Source organism: Stomoxys calcitrans, chromosome 2 (genome assembly GCF_963082655.1).
Source record: "Stomoxys calcitrans chromosome 2, idStoCalc2.1, whole genome shotgun sequence".
In the NCBI taxonomy this organism is placed as follows: domain Eukaryota; kingdom Metazoa; phylum Arthropoda; class Insecta; order Diptera; family Muscidae; genus Stomoxys; species Stomoxys calcitrans.
The window spans coordinates 50,233,273-50,254,647 of NC_081553.1; the positions used below are offsets into that span (position 1 = coordinate 50,233,273).

The window sequence follows — 21,375 nt, forward strand, 5'->3', positions numbered from 1 at the left end:
CATATTAGGTTATACACCGATTTGAACCATACTTAGCACAAATTTTGGAATTCATAACAAAACACTTCATGCACAATTTCAGCCAAATCGGATGAGAATTGCGCCCTTTAGTGACTCAAGAAATCAATATCCAAGATCGGTTTAAATGACAGCTATATTAGGTTACAAACCGTTTTGAACCATATTTAGCACAGTTGTTGAAAAACATAACAAAACATCGTATGTAAAATTTCAGCCAAATTGGATGAAAATTGCGCCCTCTAGTGGCTTACGATGTCAAGATCCAAGATCGGTTTATATGGCGGCTATATCAGGTTATGAACCGTACTTACCACAATTGTTGAAAGTCATAACAAAACACTTCGTGCAAAATTTCAGCCAAATGGGATGAGAATTGCGCCCTCTAGAGGCCTAAGAAGTCAAGCTCCCAGATCGGCATATATGGTAGCTATATCATGAACCGATTTGAACCATACTATGCACAATTGTTGAAAGACGTAACAAAACACTTCATGCAAAATTTCAGCCAAGTGGTTCTTGACTTCTTGAGCCACCATGTACCATATAAACCGATCTTGGATCTTGATTTCTTGAGCCACTAGAGGGCGCAATTCTTTCTATTGGCTCAAGAAATCAAGATCCAAGATCGATTTATTTGGTAGCTATATCAGATTATGTACCGATTTGAACCATACTTAACGCAGTTGCTGAAAGTCATAGCAAAACACCTCATGCAAAATTTCAGCCAAATCATAGAAGAATTGCTCCCTCTAATGACGCAAGAAGTCAAGATCCAAGATCGGTTTACATGGCAGCTATATCAGGTTATGCACCGATTTGGACTATACATAGCACAATTGCTGAAAGTGAAAACAAAACACTTGGTGTAAAAATTTAGCCAAATCGGATAAGAAGGATAAGAAGATTGTGCCCTCTAATGGATCAGGAAGTCAAGGTCCAAGATTGGTTTTTAAGGCAGCTACATTAAAGCATGGACCCATTTATAATCCCAATCGAACTACAAAATTTTAAGTGGCTAGCTATACTACTTCGAGAGTTAGCGTGTTTTCGACAGACGGACCAATGGACATGGCTAGATCAACTCAGAATGTCAGAGTCTAAGGTCATTATTGGAATGACGAAATTAGTATACCCCCATCCTATGGTGAAGGGTATAAAAACATGCCATCTGAGAATGGCTAGAGATATCACTTTGAAATTTGGAATGGTTAGAGCCGAGATACTAGAGAGATCATGTGCAATATTTCAAGGCCTTAGATTGTCTGGGTGCTTTTTGGCAGGGTCCTAAAGTTGATCACCTCGGTACTTCGAAAATTTGTTGGAGTTGCCAAATCTTCGTTTGTTGTTTCGATTTGCATAAAATTGCAGGATAGTGCTCAGAAATTCCTGCAAAAAAGCACCTCAGCTCAAAGAAATATCTCTACCCGTTCTCAAACGGCATATTTTTATACCCATCACCATAGGATGGGGGTATACTAATCTAGTCATTCCGTTTCTAGCACCTCGAAATATTGATCTGGGACCCCATAAAGTATATATATTCTGCATCGTCTCGACATTCTGATTCGATCTAGCCATGTCGGTCCATCTGTCGAAATCACGTTAGCGGTCGAAGCGGTTACCATGGAATTCGCCTACGAGAACCCCTTGAAACTTATTGACTTACCAACGTTTGAAAGAAGGAGCTTGAGGCTTAGGGCCGTATATACTGTGAAATTATTGCGTGGTCAGATTGATTCCCAATTCTTAACTGGCGAATTAAATTTTATTGGGTTGCCCAAAAAGTAATTGTCGGTAATGTAGCAGTAATATAGTCGGCGTTGACAAATTTTTTCAACGGCTTGTGACTCTGTAATTGCATTCTTTCTTCTGTCAGTTATCAGCTGTTACTTTTAGCTTGCTTTAGAAAAAAAGTGCGCGAAATTTTGTTTACATTTGTTTGTTTGGCATCAATTTTAATATGGGTACCACATGTATTGAAAGAAATTCATTTAACAAACCGAATCAACGCTTGTGATATGCACCTTAAACGCAATGAATTCGATCCGATTTTAAAACGAATCATAACTGGAGATAAAAAATGGATTGTTTACAACAACGTTAGTCGAAAACGGTCATGGTCCAAGCATGGTGAACCAGCTCAAACCACTTCAAAGGCTGATATCCACCAAAAGAAGGTTATGCTGTCTGTTTGGTGGGATTGGAAGGGTGTGGTATGTTTTGAGCTGCTTCCAAGGAACCAAACGATTAATTCGGATGTTTACTGTCAACAATTGGACAAATTGAATACAGCCATCAAGGAGAAGCGACCAGAATTGGTCAATCGTAAAGGTGTCATATTCCACCAGGACAACGCTAGACCGCACACATCTTTGGTCACTCGCCAAAAACTGAGTGAGCTTGGCTGGGAACTTTTGATGCATCCATCATATAGCCCTGACCTTGCACCATCAGACTACCATTTATTTCGATCTTTGCAGAACTCCTTAAATGGTAAAACTTTCGGCAATGATGAGGCTATAAAATCGCACTTAGTTCAGTTTTTTGCAGATAAAGGCCAGAAGTTCTATGAGCGTGGAATACAAAATTTGCCAGGAAGATGGCAAAAGGTTATCGAACAAAATGGCAATTATATATTTGATTAAAGTTCATTCTAAGTTTTATTAAAAATGCATTTACTTTCTTTTAAAAAATCCGCAAGTACTTTTTAGGCAACCCAATAATATTCCTCACGAAAATACTCGGGATTTCATACCTCTTAGATTGTCTTTTGTGAGATATAATTACGAATCAAACAATCTGTTTCGCTGTATGTGTGATGTGTATAACAAATTGTATGGTAGTATATCCTTCACCGATCCTATTCATGTAATAAAGAATTCTTTCCTATCGTTAAGTTCAATGTCAGGTTCTTCAGATTGTGACAATAGAAGGAATAACTCCTGTGAAAAGAATCATTTAATTGGCCCCCATTAATGGTTTTCACAAACAGGATGGAAATATCGAGTTGCAGATCTCTCAACAAGATGGCTGAACTGTTCAAAATTCACCTGTTCTTGGTGCCGGACCACAGAGATACACATTCCAGGGAAACTGGAATCTATGGGTATGCCTCTAGTGACATGTAAGCTAAGTTTTCAGGACCAGGCCCGAAGGACAACGAATGATAGATGGTCACAAAGAGGGGGCTGTGAGCATTCCCCGTCAGCATTACAAAACTACGTGGCCTAATCTAGACTTGAAGAGGTCTACCGCTTTGCTGTCACTGGCTAGAACAGACGTCTCAGTCATTGTGTCCGTCATGACTAATCGGAAAATATGCTTACAGACTGAAGGTTGCCAGCGACGACTTTTGCAGAAGCTGTAAGGACATCGAAGATGAAGAGTCTTTAAAACACATTCTGTGTGTGTGTCCCTCACTATCAGTCAGAAGGAGTTGCATTTTAGGTTCTCATTTTTTTGAGAACCTGGGTGATTTAGCGGATGCAAACATTCGCAAGTTGTTGGGCTTTTTGAAGCGATCTGGATGGTTCAACGCTAGGAACTACAATAGAAGGTATCTTCCTTCTTCTCTTCCTGTGGTATCACAATGGACAAAATGGTCTAAGTTAGTTTGATGGCAGACTGTCACTTAAACCTATCCTTTCAATTAGAGTAGAGACAAAACTGGATTCAAAGCCGTTTGGAAATAAATTAGTAATAATTAGAATTCCAGCTAAGAAAGTAAGTAGTATGCTAATGTGGGACTTTAAGGCTAAACAAATCGAAAAACAAACTGGTTCGAAACAAATTGGCTAATTATATTTTTTAATGGTGTTTAGCTCCATTCCAATCACTCACTAGCTGATGAAATATTCTTCAATAACTGTTGAAATACCACAGTAGGAATGACACATAAGAGTCTGATGAAATTTCCGAATTTTTTTAAAGTGTGAGAGGCCAATGTGTAGAAGCATGATTGATGGGTATCATAATATTAAAATATAAATAAGATAAGTAAATTGAGGTGCTATTGATAATACAATGGATTGAAAGTTTAAATATTTATAATATTTGAAATCTAACAAGTTGGGCAAATTAAAAAAAAAAATTTTGAAGAAATTTGTTTCCTTTGAACATCAAATTTCCTTGGACATTTTTATACCCACCATCATAGAATGAAGGTACACTTATCTAGTCATTCCGCTTGTAACACCTCGAAATATTCGTCTAAGACCCCATAAAGTATATATATTCTTGATCGTCTCAATGTTCGGAGTCGTTCTAGCCATGTCTGTCCGTCCGTGTGTCGATCACAATAACGGTCGAACACGTAAAGCTAGCCACTTGAAATTTTGCACAGATACTTAATGTTGACGTAGGTCGCTGGGGATTGCATATAAACTGATCTCCCGATTCGACTTCTTGAGCTCCTGGAAGCCGCAATTTTTGTCCGAATAGGCTGAAACTTTGCATATGGTGTTCCGAATCGGTCTATAACCTGATATAGCTCCCATATAAATCGATCTCCCGATTTGACTTCTTGCGCCCTTACAAGCCGTAATTTTTGTATGATTTGGCTGAATTTTTGCATGTAGTATTCTGTTATGACTTCCAAAAACTTGGCTAGGTTAGGTTTGGCCTATAGTCTCTTCTTCTTCGGTGTCCTCACAGCTTCTACGGAAGTCATTGCTAGCATCCTTCAGTCTGTCAGCATGTTTTCAGATTAGACAGTGATTTGTCATGACGGACACAATGACTGAGACGTCTGTTCTGGCCAATGACAGCAAAGCGGTAGACCTCTTCAAGTCTAGATTAGGCCACATGGTTTTGGAAGGCGCACAGTCACAGTCTTTGTGACCATCTATCATTCATTGTCCTTCGAGCCTGGCCCTGAAAACTCTGCTTACATAGTTCCAGTCACGGCAGCTCATCCGCTTTACAATTCTCTGAGATATCTCAGTGGCCCGACACCCAGGACAGGTGAATTTTGAATTGTTCAGCCATCTCGTTAAGAGTTTGCGACAGTCGAGGGCGTTTTTATACCCACCACCGTAGGTTAGGGGGTATATTCATTTAGTCATTCCGTTTGCAACACATCGAAATATCAATTTCCGACCCTAAAAACTATAAATATTTCGGATCGTTGTAAAATTCTAAGAGGATTTGACGATGTCCGTGTCTGTTGTAAACACTCTACAGGCTTCAAAAATTGAGATATTGAGCTGAAATTTTGTTTTGATGCACGCTGGTTAAGTTCTTGAACGGTCCAAATCGGATCATATTTGGATGTACCTGCTATATAGACCGATTTTTCGATAAAGGGTCTAATGCCCATAAAAACTTAATTTTTGATACGATTTTGCTGAAACTTAAAAAAGTGAGTAGTTTTAGGCCTTCTGCCATCTGACTTAAATATGGTTGAAGTCGGACTATATTTATATATAGCTGCCATATAGACCGATCTTCCGATAGAGGGTCTGAAGCTCATAAAAGTTTTATTTATTTCCCAATTTCGGTGAAATTTGAAACAGTGGGTTATTTTAAGCCTCCCGACATCTGACCTAAGTATGGTTCAGATCGGACTATTTAGATATAGCCGCATATAGACCGATGTCCGGATAAAGGGTCTGAAGCTTATAAAAGCTTAATTTTTTAACCGATTTGGCTAAAATTTGAAACAGTGAGTAGTTTAAGGTGTCCTAACATGGGACCCAAATATGGTAAATATCGGACTATATTTAGATATAGCTGCCATATAGACCGATCTGCCGATAAAGGTTCTGAAGCCCATAAAAGCTTTATTTTTTAACCGATTTTGCTAAAATTTGAAGCAGTGAGTAGTTTTAGGTTTGGTAACATAAGACCCAAGTATGGTAAAGATCGGACTATATTTAGATATAGCTGCCATATAGACCGATCTGCCGATAAAGGGTCTGAAGCCCATAAAAGCTTTATATTTTATCCGGTTTCGCTGAAATTTAAAACAGCGATTAGTTTTAGGTCTCCCCCATCCGACCCAAATATGGTTCGGATCGGACTATATTTAGATATAGCTGCCATATAGACCGATCTCCCAATAAAGGGTCTGAAGCCCATAAAAGCATTTTTTTTTTTATCCAATTTCACTGAAATTTGAAACAGTGAGTAGTTTAGGCCACTCGCCATCCGATCCAAATATGTTAAAATAGGACTGTACTTAGGTATGGCTGTCATATAGACCGATATGCCGGTTAAGGGTCTGAAGCTCATAAAAGCTTTATTTATTACCCGATTTTGTTGAAATTTGAAATACAAAATTCAACAGTGACTTATATTTATAAGACCACTCAATGTCCGTGCCGAATTTGGGTGCATAAGTTATCCAATTTTCATGGCATTGTGACGAAAGGGGGTTTACATATATACCAGAGGTGTTCGGCCCGACCGAACTTAATGCCTTTTTACTTGTTTCTGTTCAGAAATACGTTCTCCATTGATTTAATATCTACCTAGCTGTCTGAGATATTTATGCCAATCGTCGTAATAGTCATTTTATCGCAGCCATTCCACCACTTTCTTAATTGCAAGGATCTCCGCTTGATACACACTTCCGCGGGTAACCTTTTCTACAATAGGTGGACTTTTAGAGCGCCGTCCACCAGACCACAACACCATATAGCATTATAGGTCTGACAACGGCAGTATATACCCAATGCATGACACCAAGGAGCCAGGTTACACTGTAAGCAACTTGTATCTCCTGCTGCAAAGAACTATTTCTGTCATGCACGAATTTATACCTAGACCACTTTCGGTAACTGGCAACTGGGGCAAGTACGGTCCAAATCGATCTATAACCTGATATAGCTTCCATGTAAACCGATCTCCCGATTTGACTTCTTTATCCCTTATAAGCCGCAATTTTTGTCCGAATTGGCTTTGCCTTCCAACAATTTTGGCAAGTACGGCCCAAATCGGTCTATAACTTGATATAGTTTCCTGATATAGCTTCCATAGGTCGTCGGGGAATATAAATTTCCTATATCGGCTCTAATTTCAATATAACTCCCATATAAACCGATCTCCCATTTCCCCATGATTTCTTGAGCCCCTGGAAAGCGAAATTTTCATCCGATTTGGCTGAAATTTTGCACATTGTGTTTTTTTATGACTTCCAAAAACTGTGCCATGTACGGTCCAAATTGGTTCATAACCAGATATAGTTCCCATATTTTAGCAGAATCCATGGCGGTGGGTTCCCAAAATTCGGCCCGGCCGAATTTAGCCCGCCCTTACTTTGTCTTTGTCTAAATAAATAAGTTTAGACTTAACGATAGTACTTTTCGTATTTAAATTTATGCGATACTGCCTTGAATAACTAAACCTTACTACAGTTTTAAGGCCATTGTGCACTATTTTGTAACAAACTAGGGCTAAGATATTTCGTGGCAAGTCATTATAACGGTGAGCAGCATTTGAAATCTGCTTAATAAACATTTGATCTCTAATTTCCACATTTTTTCTTACCTATCATTTTAAATAACCTCTCTTTCTATGAGATTTTATGTTTGGCAAAGACTTTCATCCTTCAATCCCTTTGTTGTCATTGAAGCCCCTTTTGTTGCCGAAGTTGATTTCAACTATCAAACCCCCGATACCCTCTCTATGAACCCCCAGCATTCTTAACTTTTATAGTGCTTTTTATACCCTGCACCATAGGATGGGGGTATACTAATTTCGTCATTCTGTTTGCAACACATCGAAATATCCATTTCCGACCCTATAAAGTATATATATTCTTGATCAGCGTAAAAATCTAAGACGTCGGTCCGTCCGTCTGACCCTCCGTCTGACCGTTCGTCTGTCTGTTGAAATCACGCGACAGTCTTTAAAAATTGAGATATTGAGCTGAAATTTTGCACAAATACTTATTTTGTCCATAAGCAGGTTAAGTTCGAAGATGGGCTGTATCGGACTATATCTTGATATAGCCTCCATATAGACCGATCCTCCGATTTAGGGTCTTAGGCCCATAAAAATCACATTTATTATCCGATTTTGCTGAAATTTGGGACAGTGAGTTATGTTAGGCCTTTCGACACTTTTCTTCAATTTGGCCCCGATCGGTCCAGATTTGGATATAGCTGCCATATATACCGATCCTCCGATTTATGGTTTTGGTCCTATAAAAGGCGCATTTATTGTCCGATTTCTCCGAAATTTGGGACAGTGAGTTAAGGCACAAATCGGTCCACATTTGAATATAGACCGATCTCTCGGTTTTAGGTTTTGGAACCATAAAAGGCGTATTTAATGTCCGATGTCGCTGATATTTGAGACAGTGAGTTGTGTTAGGCCCTTCGACATCCTTCGTCAATTTGGCCCAGATCGGACTAGATTTGGATATAGCTGCCATATACACCGATCCTCCGATTTAGGGCCTTAGGCCCATAAAAGCTACATTTCTTATCTGATTTTGCTGAAATTTGGGACAGTGAGTTCTGTTGGGCCATTCGGAATATATCTTCAATTTGGTTTAGATCGCTCCAGATTTGGATATAGCTGGCATATACACCGATCCTCCGATTTAGGGTCGTAGGCCCATAAAAGCAACATTTATTATCCGATTTCGTTGAAATTTGGAACAGTGAGATATGTTAGGCTTTTAGATACTTTTCTCCAATTTGGCCCAGATCCGTCCAGATTTGGATATAGCTGCCATATAGACCGATCCTCCGATTTAGGGTCTTAGGCCCAAAAAAGCCACATTTATTATCCGATTTTGATGAAATTTGGGACTGTGAGTTGTGTTAGGCTCTTCGACATCCTTCTTCAATTTGGCCCTGATCGGTTCAGATTTGGATATAGCTGCCATATAGACCGATCCTCCGATTTAGGGTCTTAGGCCCATAAAAATCACATTTATTATCCGATTTTGCTGAAATTTGGGACAGTGAGTTATGGTAGGCCTTTCGACATCCTTCTCCAATTTGGCCCAGATCGGTCTAGATTTGGATATAGCTGCCATATAGACTGATCCTCCGATTTAGGGTCTTAGGCCCATAAAAGCCACATTTATTATCCGATTTTGCTGAAATTTGGGACAGTGAGTTGTCTTAGGCCCCTCGACATCTTTCTGCAATTTGGCCCTAATCGGTTCAGATTTGGATATAGCTGCCATGTAGACCGATCTCTCGATTTAAGGTTTTGGGCCCATAAAAGGTGCATTTATTGTTCGATGTCGCCGAAATTTGGGACAGTGAGTTGTGTTAGGCTTTTCAACGTCCTTCTTCAATTTGGCCCAGATAATTTGAATATAGCTGCCATATATACCGATCTCTCGGTTTAAGGTTTTGGGTCCTTAAAAGTAGTTTTTATTGTCCGATTTCGCTGAAATTTGGGACAGTGCGTTGTGTTAGGCTCTTCGACATTTTTTTTGCAACTTGGCCCAAATCGGTCGAAATTTGGATATAGCTGTCATATAGACCGATATGTCGATTTAAAATCTTGGCCCCATAAAAGGCCCATTTATAATCCGATTTCATTGAAATTTGACACATTGACTTATGTTAGACTTTTCGACATCCGTGTCGTATATGGTTCAGATCAGTTTATTTTAAGATATAACTACTAAAGAGAACAATATTTTATTATACACAATTGAACAATGACTTGTACTTATTAACATTTGGTCCGAATGGGAACATATTTCGATATAATTGCTATGGAACATGAGGTATGCAATTTTCACCGGATTTTGATGAAAGGTGGTTTACATATATACCCGAGGTGGTGGGTATCCAAAGTTCGGCCCGGCCGAACTTAACGCCTATTTACTTGTTTAAATTGTATAATTTGTAATAATTAAAAAGAGAAGAGAGGTTAGAAATTAGTTAAAGTTAAATATAAAAAGAAACTATTTCGGTCACTTGCGTTCTCTTATATTTCCAATTTACAATCCACAGTGTATGGAAGAACTTTGTTCAGTAAACACACGGCAATAAGAAAGCGGAAAATTTCTCGTAAATTTAATTGAGGCAAAATGCTCTTGGAGTTCTTAGTATTACTGACAATTGGAACATTGCTCTTCTATCGTTGGGCTACAAAAAATTACGAATTTTTTCTAAAACGTAATATAGCCCATGACAAACCATTCTTCCTTTTGGGTAGTTTCAAAGACATGATGTTGAGAAGGAGAAACATTCTCGAAATGGTTTGTGACATTCATCAAAGGCATAATGGCATGTAAGGCAGAGTATAGCGGATGATGATGATTTTCAATTGGTAAATGACATCATAACATTGGTTGGTCTTTTCTTTTCCAGTGTCTATGGTATATTCGATAATCGTGATCCGGTTCTATTGATACGCGAACCAGAACTCATCAAACGCATTTTGATCAAAGATCATGAGCATTTCTTTAACCGTCGCAGATTTCTGGTGGGAGGTCAGGAGAATATCATAGCCAACACTATAATTATGATGGAAAATGATAGATGGCGTGACATGAGGAGTACCCTAAGTCCCGCCTTTACCGGCAGCAAAATGAGACAAATGTTTCAGCTAACACTGCAATGTGTAGATGAGGCCATGTCCTATTTGAGGGAGCAACATGTCAATGCTGGTGCAGAAGGCTTTGAGTTGGATGTGAAAGATTTCACTACACGTCTGACCAATGACATTATAGCCTCGACGGCATTTGGTTTGCAAATCAATTCATATCGTGATAGGGATAATGAGTTTTATAGCAAAGCGCTAAAGGCTGTCAACTTTTCTACACTGCAATATATGAAAATTCTTTTCATGATGTTAATGCCGAAGGTGGCAGAGGTATGGTAGAAGGGGGAAAATTGATAAAAAATTCATTTATTCAAACTTTTAATTTTATAAATTAAAAAAAAAATATTTTTTTTTTAAGTTTTAAAAATATTTAAAATTTTTATAATTTTTTTTGGTAATGGCTTAAAAAATTAAAAAAAATTGAAAAATCTTTTTTTTTTATAAATTAAAAAAAAAAATTTTAATATTTACAACCGCTTTTTGTTAATGATATCGATTTTAAAATTTTTCCAGTTTTTTAAATTTGAATTTTTCGATCGATCCTACACTGACTATTTTATGCGTTTGGTTTTGGATGCCATGAAATATCGCCAGGAGCACAACATACATCGTCCCGATATGATCAATCTCTTGATGGAGGCCAGAGGCATGATACCTTCCGAGGCAGCGAAAACACATTTTCGCCAATGGTCTGATATGGAGGTGGTGGCTCAATGTTTCATATTTTTTCTAGCCGGTTTTGATACCTCTTCGTCGGTGATGAATTTTGCTGCCCATGAATTAATGGAAAATCCCCAAATACAACAAAGACTCTACGAAGAAATCTCTAGGGAAGATGAAGAGTTGGAGGGGAAATCCATAACCTATGAGGCATTGCAGAGAATGCCTTACCTGGATATGGTGGTCTCCGAAGTATTGAGAAAATGGCCTGTTGCCTTGGCCGTGGATCGTGTGTGTAACAAGGACTATGAATATGAGTCTCAGGCAACAGGAGAACGCATTGAAATCAAAAAAGGCGATATGATACGTGTTGCCATGGCTGGCATACAAAGAGATGCAAAATATTATGAAAATCCAGAAATGTTTAATCCCGAACGCTTTAGCGCTGAGAACAAATCACATATTCATGCTGGGATTTATATGCCATTTGGTCTGGGTCCCAGAAATTGCATTGGTGAGTAATGGATGAAAGTTGTGATTAATTTTTGCGAAATGTTTGTTGGTAACAGGAAATCGTTTTGCCCTGCTGGAGATTAAGGCATTTCTTTATTATGTGCTGCGCGATTATCGCTTAGAGGCTTCTGCAAAAACCTGCACACCCTTGGAACTGGATAAGAGCACTCTCCAACTTCGACCTAAGAATGGTTTTTGGTTGCAACTAAAACCCAGATTTGCTTAGAATTGTATTGTGAATAATCAATAAAGGGACTCATATTCTAAAATAAATAAAATTAAGAGATGTTACAAATTTTGAAGAACTATTTTTAAGGAAATGTGTTAAAATATTTTTTTTTTTGGTTTCTCTATCGGTGTAACGCTGATGGGGGTTTCCGGACATGAAGGGATTCCTTGCGCCAGCAGGGGTGCATCTACAGCGGGCGAACCAGTCTTGCCTACGTGATATTTGTCTAACTACTGAACTTAGAAGAGGAGATGGCCAGAGCGGGGTCAAGTGCGAGAACGGATGGTTGCCGAACCGCTAAGGCACTTCGTCCTGTTATCGACAGGAGGAGGACTAAGGAATTGGGTTAGGTTGAAAAGAGGGTGCAGACATTTATCCGCCCCATGTCACTATGGCCATACCCCTTAGGCAGTAATCGGCTTGTTGTGCGCTCTAAAAACTAAAAAAACTAAAAAGTAACCTCGAAAAAGAAAAAATTAAGTTAGGAATTCCGTGCTACTTACAAAATCCTTAATTGTTTTCCATACCATTTCCTTAAGTTGGTTCATGGTATCGTTTCTCCTCTTAAGTACCGGTGCCTGTTGGCCGCGAAAGCCGGGCAATGACATAGGAAATGCTCCAACGTCTCATCATCTTCCCCACATACCCTACACATTCTATCACTTGCCGCACCGATTTTACATAAGTCAGCTCATAGTCCTATGTGTCCCGTTATGATACCAATAGCTATACTGAACTCCTTCTTACTTCCTTTTAGTAATAACCTCGTCTTCTAACGATCTGGATACCCCATAGGATTTTCGCCGTCCTACCGACTGTTTCGCTTTTCCACAATGTTGCATGTGAATACGTCGCCCACTCCCTTAACTCGGACTGCGTCGACCCGAAAGGCTTCGGGTTAACCAAGTTTATTGACGGCAGTCCTCTGGCCTTCACCGCCAAATCGTCTGCCCTTTCATTTCCCCTTACTCCTTTATGACCCGGCACGCAAACGATGCGGATTTTACCATCCTCAGAGAAGGCGTTAATCTCCTTTTTACACTGCAAGACTGTTCGTGACCATACCGTCCTGGTTGTTATTGCCCTTATGGCAATTTTACTGTCGTTAAAGATGTTCACACTCTACGTCCTCGCGGACATTCTTGAACCACATTCTCAACCAGAGCTCGTTGAATTTCAAGCAAATGTTGGGAAAATGTTTTCTTTATATCTACACAACTTCACGCATTCCGTGATCGCATGGATCTCCGCCTGCAGGACCGTATTATGGTCATGCAGTCTAAAGCAGATGTCAGTTCCTGGGTTTTCAATCTAAACCCCCAGGCCCATTCTGTCCTCCAGCTTTGATCCATCCGTGTAACATAATCTTCCAGATGGCAATACTAGGGTTCCGTCAATCCACTCGACTCGACTTCAAGGTTCATCTTAGGTATCCTATCGGAAACCTTTCCCCTTCCTTTTAGGTTTCCTATCGTCGCCTCGATTATACCGAGATTTAGATATATTTCGCATATAAACCGATCTCCCGATTTGACTTCTTGAGCTCATTAAAGGCCCAATTTTCATCGGATTTGGCTTACATTTTGCACATAGTATTCTGTCATGATTTTCAACAGCTGTAAAACGTACGGTCCAAATCGGTATATAACCTGATATAGCTCTCATATAAAACGATCTCCCGAGCCCCTGGAACACACTATTTTTCACCAATTTGTCTGAAATTTTGCACATAGTGTTCCCTATCGACTTTAAACAACTGTGCCAAGTACGGTCTAAATCGGTCTATAATCTGATATAGGTCCCATATAAACCGATCTCCCGATTTGACTTATTGAGCCTCTAGAAGCCATTATTTTCCACCGATTTGGTTAAAATTTTGGTAAATAGTGTTCCTTTTTGACTTTCAACAACTGTGCCTAGTACGGTCTAAATCGGTCTATAACCTGATATAGCTCCCATATAAACCTGGCTTCTTGAACACCTGGAAGCCACAGTTTTTGTCCGATTTGGCTGAATTTGAGCATGAGCCAAGTGCGGTCCAAATCAGTCTATAACCTGATATAGTTCCCATGTAAACCAGTCTCTCGATCATTCTTGTTCGGTTCCTAGAAGCTTTAATATTTGCTGGTTTGAAAGAAGTTTTTAGCAGAATCCATGGTTGTGGGTTTCCAAGATTCAGCCCGGCCGAACTTATCACGCTTTTACCTGTTTCATTTTCAAGTGTTTTGCCTGTTAGAGCGTAGAACATTAAATTTCACAATTTTTGTTTTGTTTCTCTTTCGAGACGAGCTCAATGATCGAAGATTTTCTTTGCAAGTGGAAAAGAAAAGCCAGAGATAGCAACACACACCAACCATTATGGGAAGCGTTTCGTCTTTGGTTAGAAGACTTTCCAACCATTGTAGGTGTGATGGCTTCAAGAACCCTGCGTTGGTATGTTGTATTTGAAAACACCTCTATGTTACAATTACCACATTAACCACGCTCGACAACTCTGTCTATTAGCTGTACTTTTGCCCAATGCATGTGTTTTCGTGTAATGATAGACTTTTTTCTGCGACAATTACACTACTTCCATGGTGCACATGATTCTGTGCATCTATTGGAAGTTGTATCGATGGCTGCGAACGCTAGACAACCGTTGCCGTTGTCTAGCGTTCGCCGCAGCTCCGTGTGCTCAGATTTGCCGCGACGAAATCTATGTGCATCTATTGGAAGTTATATCGATGACTTCGAACGCTAGACAACGGCTCTTGCTGCAGCTCCGTGTGCTCAGGTTTTTTGCCGCGGCGAACTCTAATAGCCTCAACCCATTATCGGACGTTATCTCCTGGAGGCTAAACTTTCTGACTGTTGGACCAATTTTCAGCTAAGCTTCCCGTGATAACTATGGACACCACACAAGTAGGAGCTCAAAGTTCCAGTCTGTGTGGTCCTCATAGTTATCCCGCGTCGGGATAACTATCAAAATTTTTAATGTTGAGTGCTGTGTGTTTCGGTTTAGTTCTTAATTTCGGCGCTCTAGTTTAATTCATAGAAAAGAGAAGAAATTTTAGCCACTAATTAAAATTTAATTTAAAAATGTTCTGATCTCTTGCGTTCTCTTATTTCGTAAATTTAAAATCCACAGTCTATTGAAGAACTTTGGCACGCAAACACACAGCAATCACAAAAAAGCGGACTAATAGTGAAAATTGTTTAGTTATTAAAATTTAAAAAAAAATGCTCGTGGAGTTCCTAGTATTGCTGGCAATTGGAGCGGTGTTCTTCTATCGTTGGGCCACCAAAAATGACGATTTCTTTGAAAAGCGCAATATGGCCCATGACAAACCATGTTTCCTATTGGGCAGTGGCAAAGATGTGATATTGAGAAGGACAAATGTGCTTGAAATGATTTGTGAAGTCTATCAGAGGCATAATGGCATGTATGACAGCGTTTATGGGATGGTGATGATTTTCAATTGGAAAATGACATCATAAAATTTTTTATTTGGTGCTTTTCCAGCGTCTATGGTGTATTCGATAACCGTGATCCGGTTATATTGATACGCGAACCGGAGCTCATCAAACGCGTGCTCATCAAAGACCATGAGCATTTTTTCAATCGTCGCAGTTTTCTGGTGGGCTCTCCTGAAAATATGATAGCCAACACCATATTTATGATGGAAAACGATAGATGGCGTGATATGAGGAGTACCCTAAGTCCCGCCTTTACCGGCAGCAAAATGAGACAAATGTTTCAACTTATACTGCAGTGTGTACAAGAGGCAATGTCCTATCTAAGGGAGCAACATATCAATGCTGGAGCAGAAGGCTTTGAGTTGGATATGAGAGATTTTACTACACGTCTGACCAATGACATCATAGCCTCGACGGCTTTCGGTTTACAAATCAATTCGTATCGTGATAGGGATAATGAGTTCTATGACAAGGCTCGTAAGGCTATCAATTTTTCGACACTGCAACAGATGAAAATAATGTTCATTATGCTGATGCCGAAGGTGGCAGAGGTAAGATATAAGAGAATTTTTTTTTTTAAATGAAAATTCTTAATTTTTGCCTTAAAAAACTTTTTATTTGAAAAATTGTCTTTTAGTTCTTTAAAATCGAGTTTTTCGAGCGTTCCTACACCGACTATTTTATGCGTTTGGTTTTGGATGCCATGAAATATCGCCAGGAGCACAACATACATCGTCCCGATATGATAAATCTTTTAATGGAGGCCAGAGGCATGATACCTTCCGAAGCGCCTAAAACACATTTTCGCCAGTGGTCTGATATTGAGGTGGTCGCCCAGTGCTTCATATTTTTTGCTGCAGGTTTTGATACCTCTTCGTCGGTCATGAATTTTGCTGCCCATGAATTAATGGAAAATCCCCATATACAACAAAGACTCTATGAAGAAATCTCTAAGGAAGATGAAGAGTTGGAGGGGAAATCCATAAGCTATGAAGCATTGCAGAGAATGCCTTACCTGGACATGGTGGTCTCCGAAGTATTGAGAAAATGGCCTGTTGCCTTGGCCGTAGATCGTGTGTGTAACAAGGACTATGAATATGAGTCTCAGGCAACAGGAGAACGCATTGAAATCAAAAAAGGCGATATGATACGTGTTGCCATGGCTGGCATACAAAGAGATGCCAAATATTATGAAAATCCTGAAGAGTTCAATCCAGAACGCTTTAGCGCTGAGAACAAATCACAAATTGATGCTGGCATTTATATGCCATTTGGACTGGGTCCCAGAAATTGTATAGGTGGGTGGTGAACTATGTTAAAAGATTTTTTTTGATTATTTGTATTTTAGGAAATCGTTTTGCCCTGCTGGAGATTAAGGCATATCTTTATTATCTATTGCGCGATTATCGCTTAGATGCTTCTCCAAAAACCTGCACACCCTTGGAACTGGATAAGACCACAATACAGCTGCGTCCTAAGAATGGTTTCTGGTTGCAACTTAAACCCAGATTTGTCTAACTATTTTGTTTTAGTTTGCAGAAATCTATCAAGAAATTCATATTACAAAGCTACTCAAGCTACTAATGCTATTAAATGTTTAAAATCGCTTCTACTTATTAACGTTGAAAACCTGTTCTAAAAGTGTGATATGTGTACCATGTCTAGCAAAGATTTTTAATAGGGACCATCTTAAGCCTTCCAAATTTTGTGAACAATCGAACTTCCAGCATAATCAAAAAGTCAGAACAGATAAGATAATGTTGTTGTTGTAGCAGTGTGTTATACTCTAAGGCGGCAGCCCTTGCCGGTGAAGAACTCCATCAGGTCAATCCGGTATTTACAACCGGCTGTCATGGAATTGAGATAAGATAATGTTTGCATATAACAACATTTTGTACACTTTGAGGTGTTTGCGTTCGCCAACAATAGCTGATTGTGATTTTCTAGCCAAATGCAAAGCAATCGCACTATTACGCTCAAACTCCATCATGAATATTTTTCTTTTTTAATAAACTCAGAAACAAATGGGAGAACGGTTTATATGGGAGCTGTACCAGGTTATAGACCGATTTGGATCGTACTTGACACAATTGTTGGTCAAAAAGTCAAAAAGGAACACCACATGCAAAATTTCAGCCAAATCGGACAAAAATTGCAACTTGTAAGGGCTCAAGAAGTCAAATCAGAGATCGGTTTATTAGGGAGCTATATTAAGTTATAGACCGATTCGCACCGTACTTGGCATAGTTGTTGGAAGTCGTAACAGAACATCAACTGCAAAAATTCAGCCAAATCGGACAAAAATTGCGGTTGTAAGGTCTCGAGTAGTCAAATCGGCAGAGCGGTTTATATGGGAGCAATATCAGGTTATAGACCGATTTGGACTGTACTTAGCGGAGTTGTTGGAAGTCATAAAGGAACACCACATGCAAAATGTCAGCCAAATTGGCCAAAATTGCGGCTTGTAAGGGCTCAAGAAGTTAAATCGGAGATGGGTTTGTAAGGGAGCTATATCAGGTTATAGACCGATTCGAATTGTACTTGACACAGTTGTTGGAAGTCATAAAGGAACACTACATGGAAAATTTCAGCCGAATCGAAAAAAGTCAAATCGGCAATGTGGTTTATATGGGAGCTATATCAGGCTATAGACTGATTTGGACGGTACTAAGCACAGTTGTTGGAAGTCATAACAAAGCCTACGTGCCAATGCCGAATCGAACAAAAATTGCGGCTTATAAAGGCTCAGGAAGTTGAGAGGTTGCTTTATATGGGTGCTATATCAGATTATGAGCCGATTTGAACCGTACTTGACACAGTTGTTGGAAGTCATACAAAATTTCAGCCGAATCGAAAAAAAATTGCGGCTTCCAGGGGCTCAAGAAGTTAAATCGGAAGATTGCTTTATATGGGAGCCACATTAGGCTATAGACCGATTAGGACCGTACTAAGCTCAGTTGTTTTAAGTATTAAGAGAACGGTTGTTGTAATAAGGAGAACAGCACCTGCAAAATTTCAGCCAAATATAACGAAAATTGCAACTTCCAGGGGCTCAAGAAGTCAAATTCTGGAGATGGGTTTATATGGGAGCTATATCTAAATCTGAATCGATAAAGCCCATTTGCCATCCTCAACGGCCTACATTGATATTAAGAATCTATGCAAAATTTCAAGCGGCTAGCTTTACGCGTTCGATCACTATCGTGATTTCAACAGACAGCAGGACGGCCATAGCTAGATCGACTCAGAGCGTCGAGACGATCATGTATAGTATATGGGGTCTTAGACGAATATTTCGAGGTATTACAAATGGAATGACTAGATTACTATACCCTCATCCTATGGTGGTTTGCATAAAAATAGGTTGCAACCCTACTTAAATCCTTTATCGATCCCGAAAGGTCGACTCTCTTTTCCATTAAAACGGACTGAAACTTCAGCATTCCTATACAGCTCCCTAATTAGTGTCACTATCTTTTCAGGGATGCCCTTATTTAACAGTGTGCTCCACATTGAAGGAGGCCACCGTAGAGCAGAGTTTTGCATGTCCGCCTATGAGGCCGAATGCCTGAGTTCGAATTTTTGGCAAGTAAATCAGAAAATTTTTCAGCGGTGGTTATCCCCTCCTAAAGCTAGCGACATTTGTGAGGTTCTTTGCCATGTAAAAACTTCTGCCAGATGAGGTGTCGCTCTGCGGCACGCCGTTCGGGCTCGGCTAAAAAAAGGAGGTCCCTTATCATTGAGCTTAAAATTGAATCGGACAGCATTAATGGATTTTTGAGAAGTTTGCCCCAGTTCTTTAGTGGAATGTTCATGGGCCAATTGGCATTTTGCTCCACATTGGAGTTCTCGAAACTGTGTCAAAATCGCGCTCGAAGTCGATGAATAAAAGGTATAGGTGTGAATTAAAGTAAAAGACCGACCCCACATATGAAAAATGAAGTGGTAGCTACCTTGAAGATCCATAGTTCTGGATTTCGACGGCCATGGTACTTCACTTAAACCGAGGATGTCTAGGTTGTAGTTTGACGTCTCGTTCTGGACTTGGCAAAGTCTCAATGCTTCTGAGAGAGTTATGACGTTCCATGTTCCAATCATAAACCGTGTTCTGAATCCATAGGTCGTCATCGGGGGGTTGTCAGCAAAGAGGGTAAGAGAAGAGAGTGGGTTTCTGCTTAGTCTTCCCCATACCTTAAAAAACTCGCGTTAAAGACACAACCTGTTCGATGTATTCCAATTGGATTCACATTGAGGGTTGCAACATTTTCGGGTTTTTCTTTTGATTCTGGCATTTGTTCGAACATTTTTTCTTATTTTGCTTTGATTCTTCGCAACCGAAAGTTGGTATAAAAGGAAAAACGAAATATCGTAAGCAATTCAAACATGTTGCGTCTTTAACTTTTGTCACTGGTCATCCCGAATTTAGCTCTAATGCCAACTCTTCTTCTTTTCACCCTCTTTGGTTGTCAGCTTCATTATTTTTTGTTGATGTTTCTGTAATCGTGATTTTTAGATGGATGGCGGATTGAGCTATCGCATAGAAATAATGTATGGAAATAAATTGGAATTTTCAAAAAATTTCAGTCATTATTAACTGGATCAATTAAAAATTTATTAAAAATTTCAATAATTTTTTTATTTGTATCAGTTAAAAAAATAATTGCAAATTCCAATAATTTTTTTAATTATATACACAATAAAAATTTTTTAATTATTTTTTTTCAAAAACTGTGAGTGATATTATCATTTTTGTGATTGAAGCAGATTCAATTAAAAAATTAATTGGATCATTGAGTTTTGTGATTGAAACAGATTTTTATTTTTTTCTGTGCAGCTGCCACTTCTAGTTTGATTGATAAGATATGTCGGTGGGTACTCTAAGTTCGACATGATCGAAGTTATCTTGCTTTTACTTCTTATCAATTATTTCCCTAACCGAATCACGGTTATGCTTTCATCAGATACTACTGTTATGGTTTTTGTTTTTGTATTTCTATTTTAATCCCACAAAATGAATGTTTGTAAAAAAATGAACTCGGTTGTTTACATTTGTGCTGTTGTATTGAATAAAACACACCAACAAAACATTTAATAGCGGGGGTGCTATATGACATTTGCGTACGATGAGATAATACTGAACTTAAAGCTCTTTGTTGTTCGTTTGCTCTATTTCTCGCTCTCTCTCTATCTCTCTCTCTCTCTTTATTTATCTGTTTCTATATGCCGGTCTCTTTCTCAGTTTGTATATAAACAATAATGACCTTGCTTCGGCTTTTAATGACGACTTGGTTACACACACATACATTAGATTTGTTTTTGTTTTAGCCATGCAATAAAAAATGTTTGGCTTTGTCATCGCTGGATTATTATCTAATACTAATAAGCCGGTATTTGAGCATTAAAATCGAATTAAAATGTTTATTTTTTTTTTTGGATTTTGATAAGCCATGAGAAAATGTTTTCTTGAATTTGAATAAACAAACAGTAGCCAGCTGTGGTATTAATTGTATTGAAACAAAAACGGGAGTATTTTAGAAAACTTTAGTTTTTATATCCACAACCATCGAATGGAGGTATACTATCTAGTCATTCCGTTTGTAATATCTCAAACTATAGGAGGGTATATTAAGCTAGTCGTTCGGTTTGTAACTCCTCGAAATATTAATCTGTGACCCTATAAAGAATCTATATCCTGGATCGCGTTGACATTCTTACTCGGTTTAGCCATGTCCGTCTGTCTAGGTACTTGAAATTTTGTACAAACACTTTCCATTAGTGTAGGTCGGTTGGGATTGTGTAGAGTGTTTGTCATATTACCATCTACATAGCATAGCGTGTTTTGCCATATCGGTTCATGTTTTGATAGAGCTGTCCGCCCGCCTTCAGTTCAAGATAGATTGATGTAGGTTATGTAAGGTTAGAGAGGCATTCTATTTTCATAACTGAATCAGTTAGACTGTTTAATTCAAAGT

The 21,375-nt window shown here is 39.0% G+C and overlaps 3 protein-coding genes across 3 annotated transcripts in view; 2 read left to right on the forward strand and 1 right to left on the reverse strand.

The window, feature by feature from the left end:
* Positions 1 to 21,375, reverse strand: part of LOC131994658 (suppressor of lurcher protein 1) — a 394,762-nt gene that overhangs the window by 44,232 nt on the left and 329,155 nt on the right. The gene's annotated exons all lie outside the window — the stretch shown is intronic.
* LOC106083122 (probable cytochrome P450 9f2) lies at positions 9,963 to 12,035 on the forward strand. Its single transcript, XM_013245973.2, has 4 exons — positions 9,963 to 10,227; positions 10,308 to 10,812; positions 11,056 to 11,716; positions 11,772 to 12,035. The coding sequence occupies exons 1-4, from the start codon at positions 10,025 to 10,027 to the stop codon at positions 11,939 to 11,941; spliced, it is 1,539 nt and encodes a 512-aa protein (XP_013101427.2). The 5' UTR covers positions 9,963 to 10,024; the 3' UTR covers positions 11,942 to 12,035.
* On the forward strand, positions 15,090 to 17,023 carry LOC106083121 (probable cytochrome P450 9f2). Its single transcript, XM_013245972.2, has 4 exons — positions 15,090 to 15,369; positions 15,450 to 15,954; positions 16,041 to 16,701; positions 16,752 to 17,023. Exons 1-4 carry the CDS (start codon positions 15,167 to 15,169, stop codon positions 16,919 to 16,921), a joined length of 1,539 nt encoding a protein of 512 aa, XP_013101426.2. The 5' UTR covers positions 15,090 to 15,166; the 3' UTR covers positions 16,922 to 17,023.

What these genes read in the sequence shown, in the direction of transcription:
- LOC106083122 (XM_013245973.2), top strand. Translation starts at nt 10,025, where the DNA reads ATGCTCTTGGAGTTCTTAGTATTACTGACAATTGGAACATTGCTCTTC. An exon ending in CATCAAAGGCATAATGGCAT is followed by an intron (nt 10,228 to 10,307) that starts GTAAGGCAGAGT and finishes TTTCTTTTCCAG; the next exon opens with TGTCTATGGTATATTCGATA. An exon ending in TAATGCCGAAGGTGGCAGAG is followed by an intron (nt 10,813 to 11,055) that starts GTATGGTAGAAG and finishes AAATTTTTCCAG; the next exon opens with TTTTTTAAATTTGAATTTTT.
- LOC106083121 (XM_013245972.2), top strand. Translation starts at nt 15,167, where the DNA reads ATGCTCGTGGAGTTCCTAGTATTGCTGGCAATTGGAGCGGTGTTCTTC. An exon ending in TATCAGAGGCATAATGGCAT is followed by an intron (nt 15,370 to 15,449) that starts GTATGACAGCGT and finishes GTGCTTTTCCAG; the next exon opens with CGTCTATGGTGTATTCGATA. An exon ending in TGATGCCGAAGGTGGCAGAG is followed by an intron (nt 15,955 to 16,040) that starts GTAAGATATAAG and finishes ATTGTCTTTTAG; the next exon opens with TTCTTTAAAATCGAGTTTTT.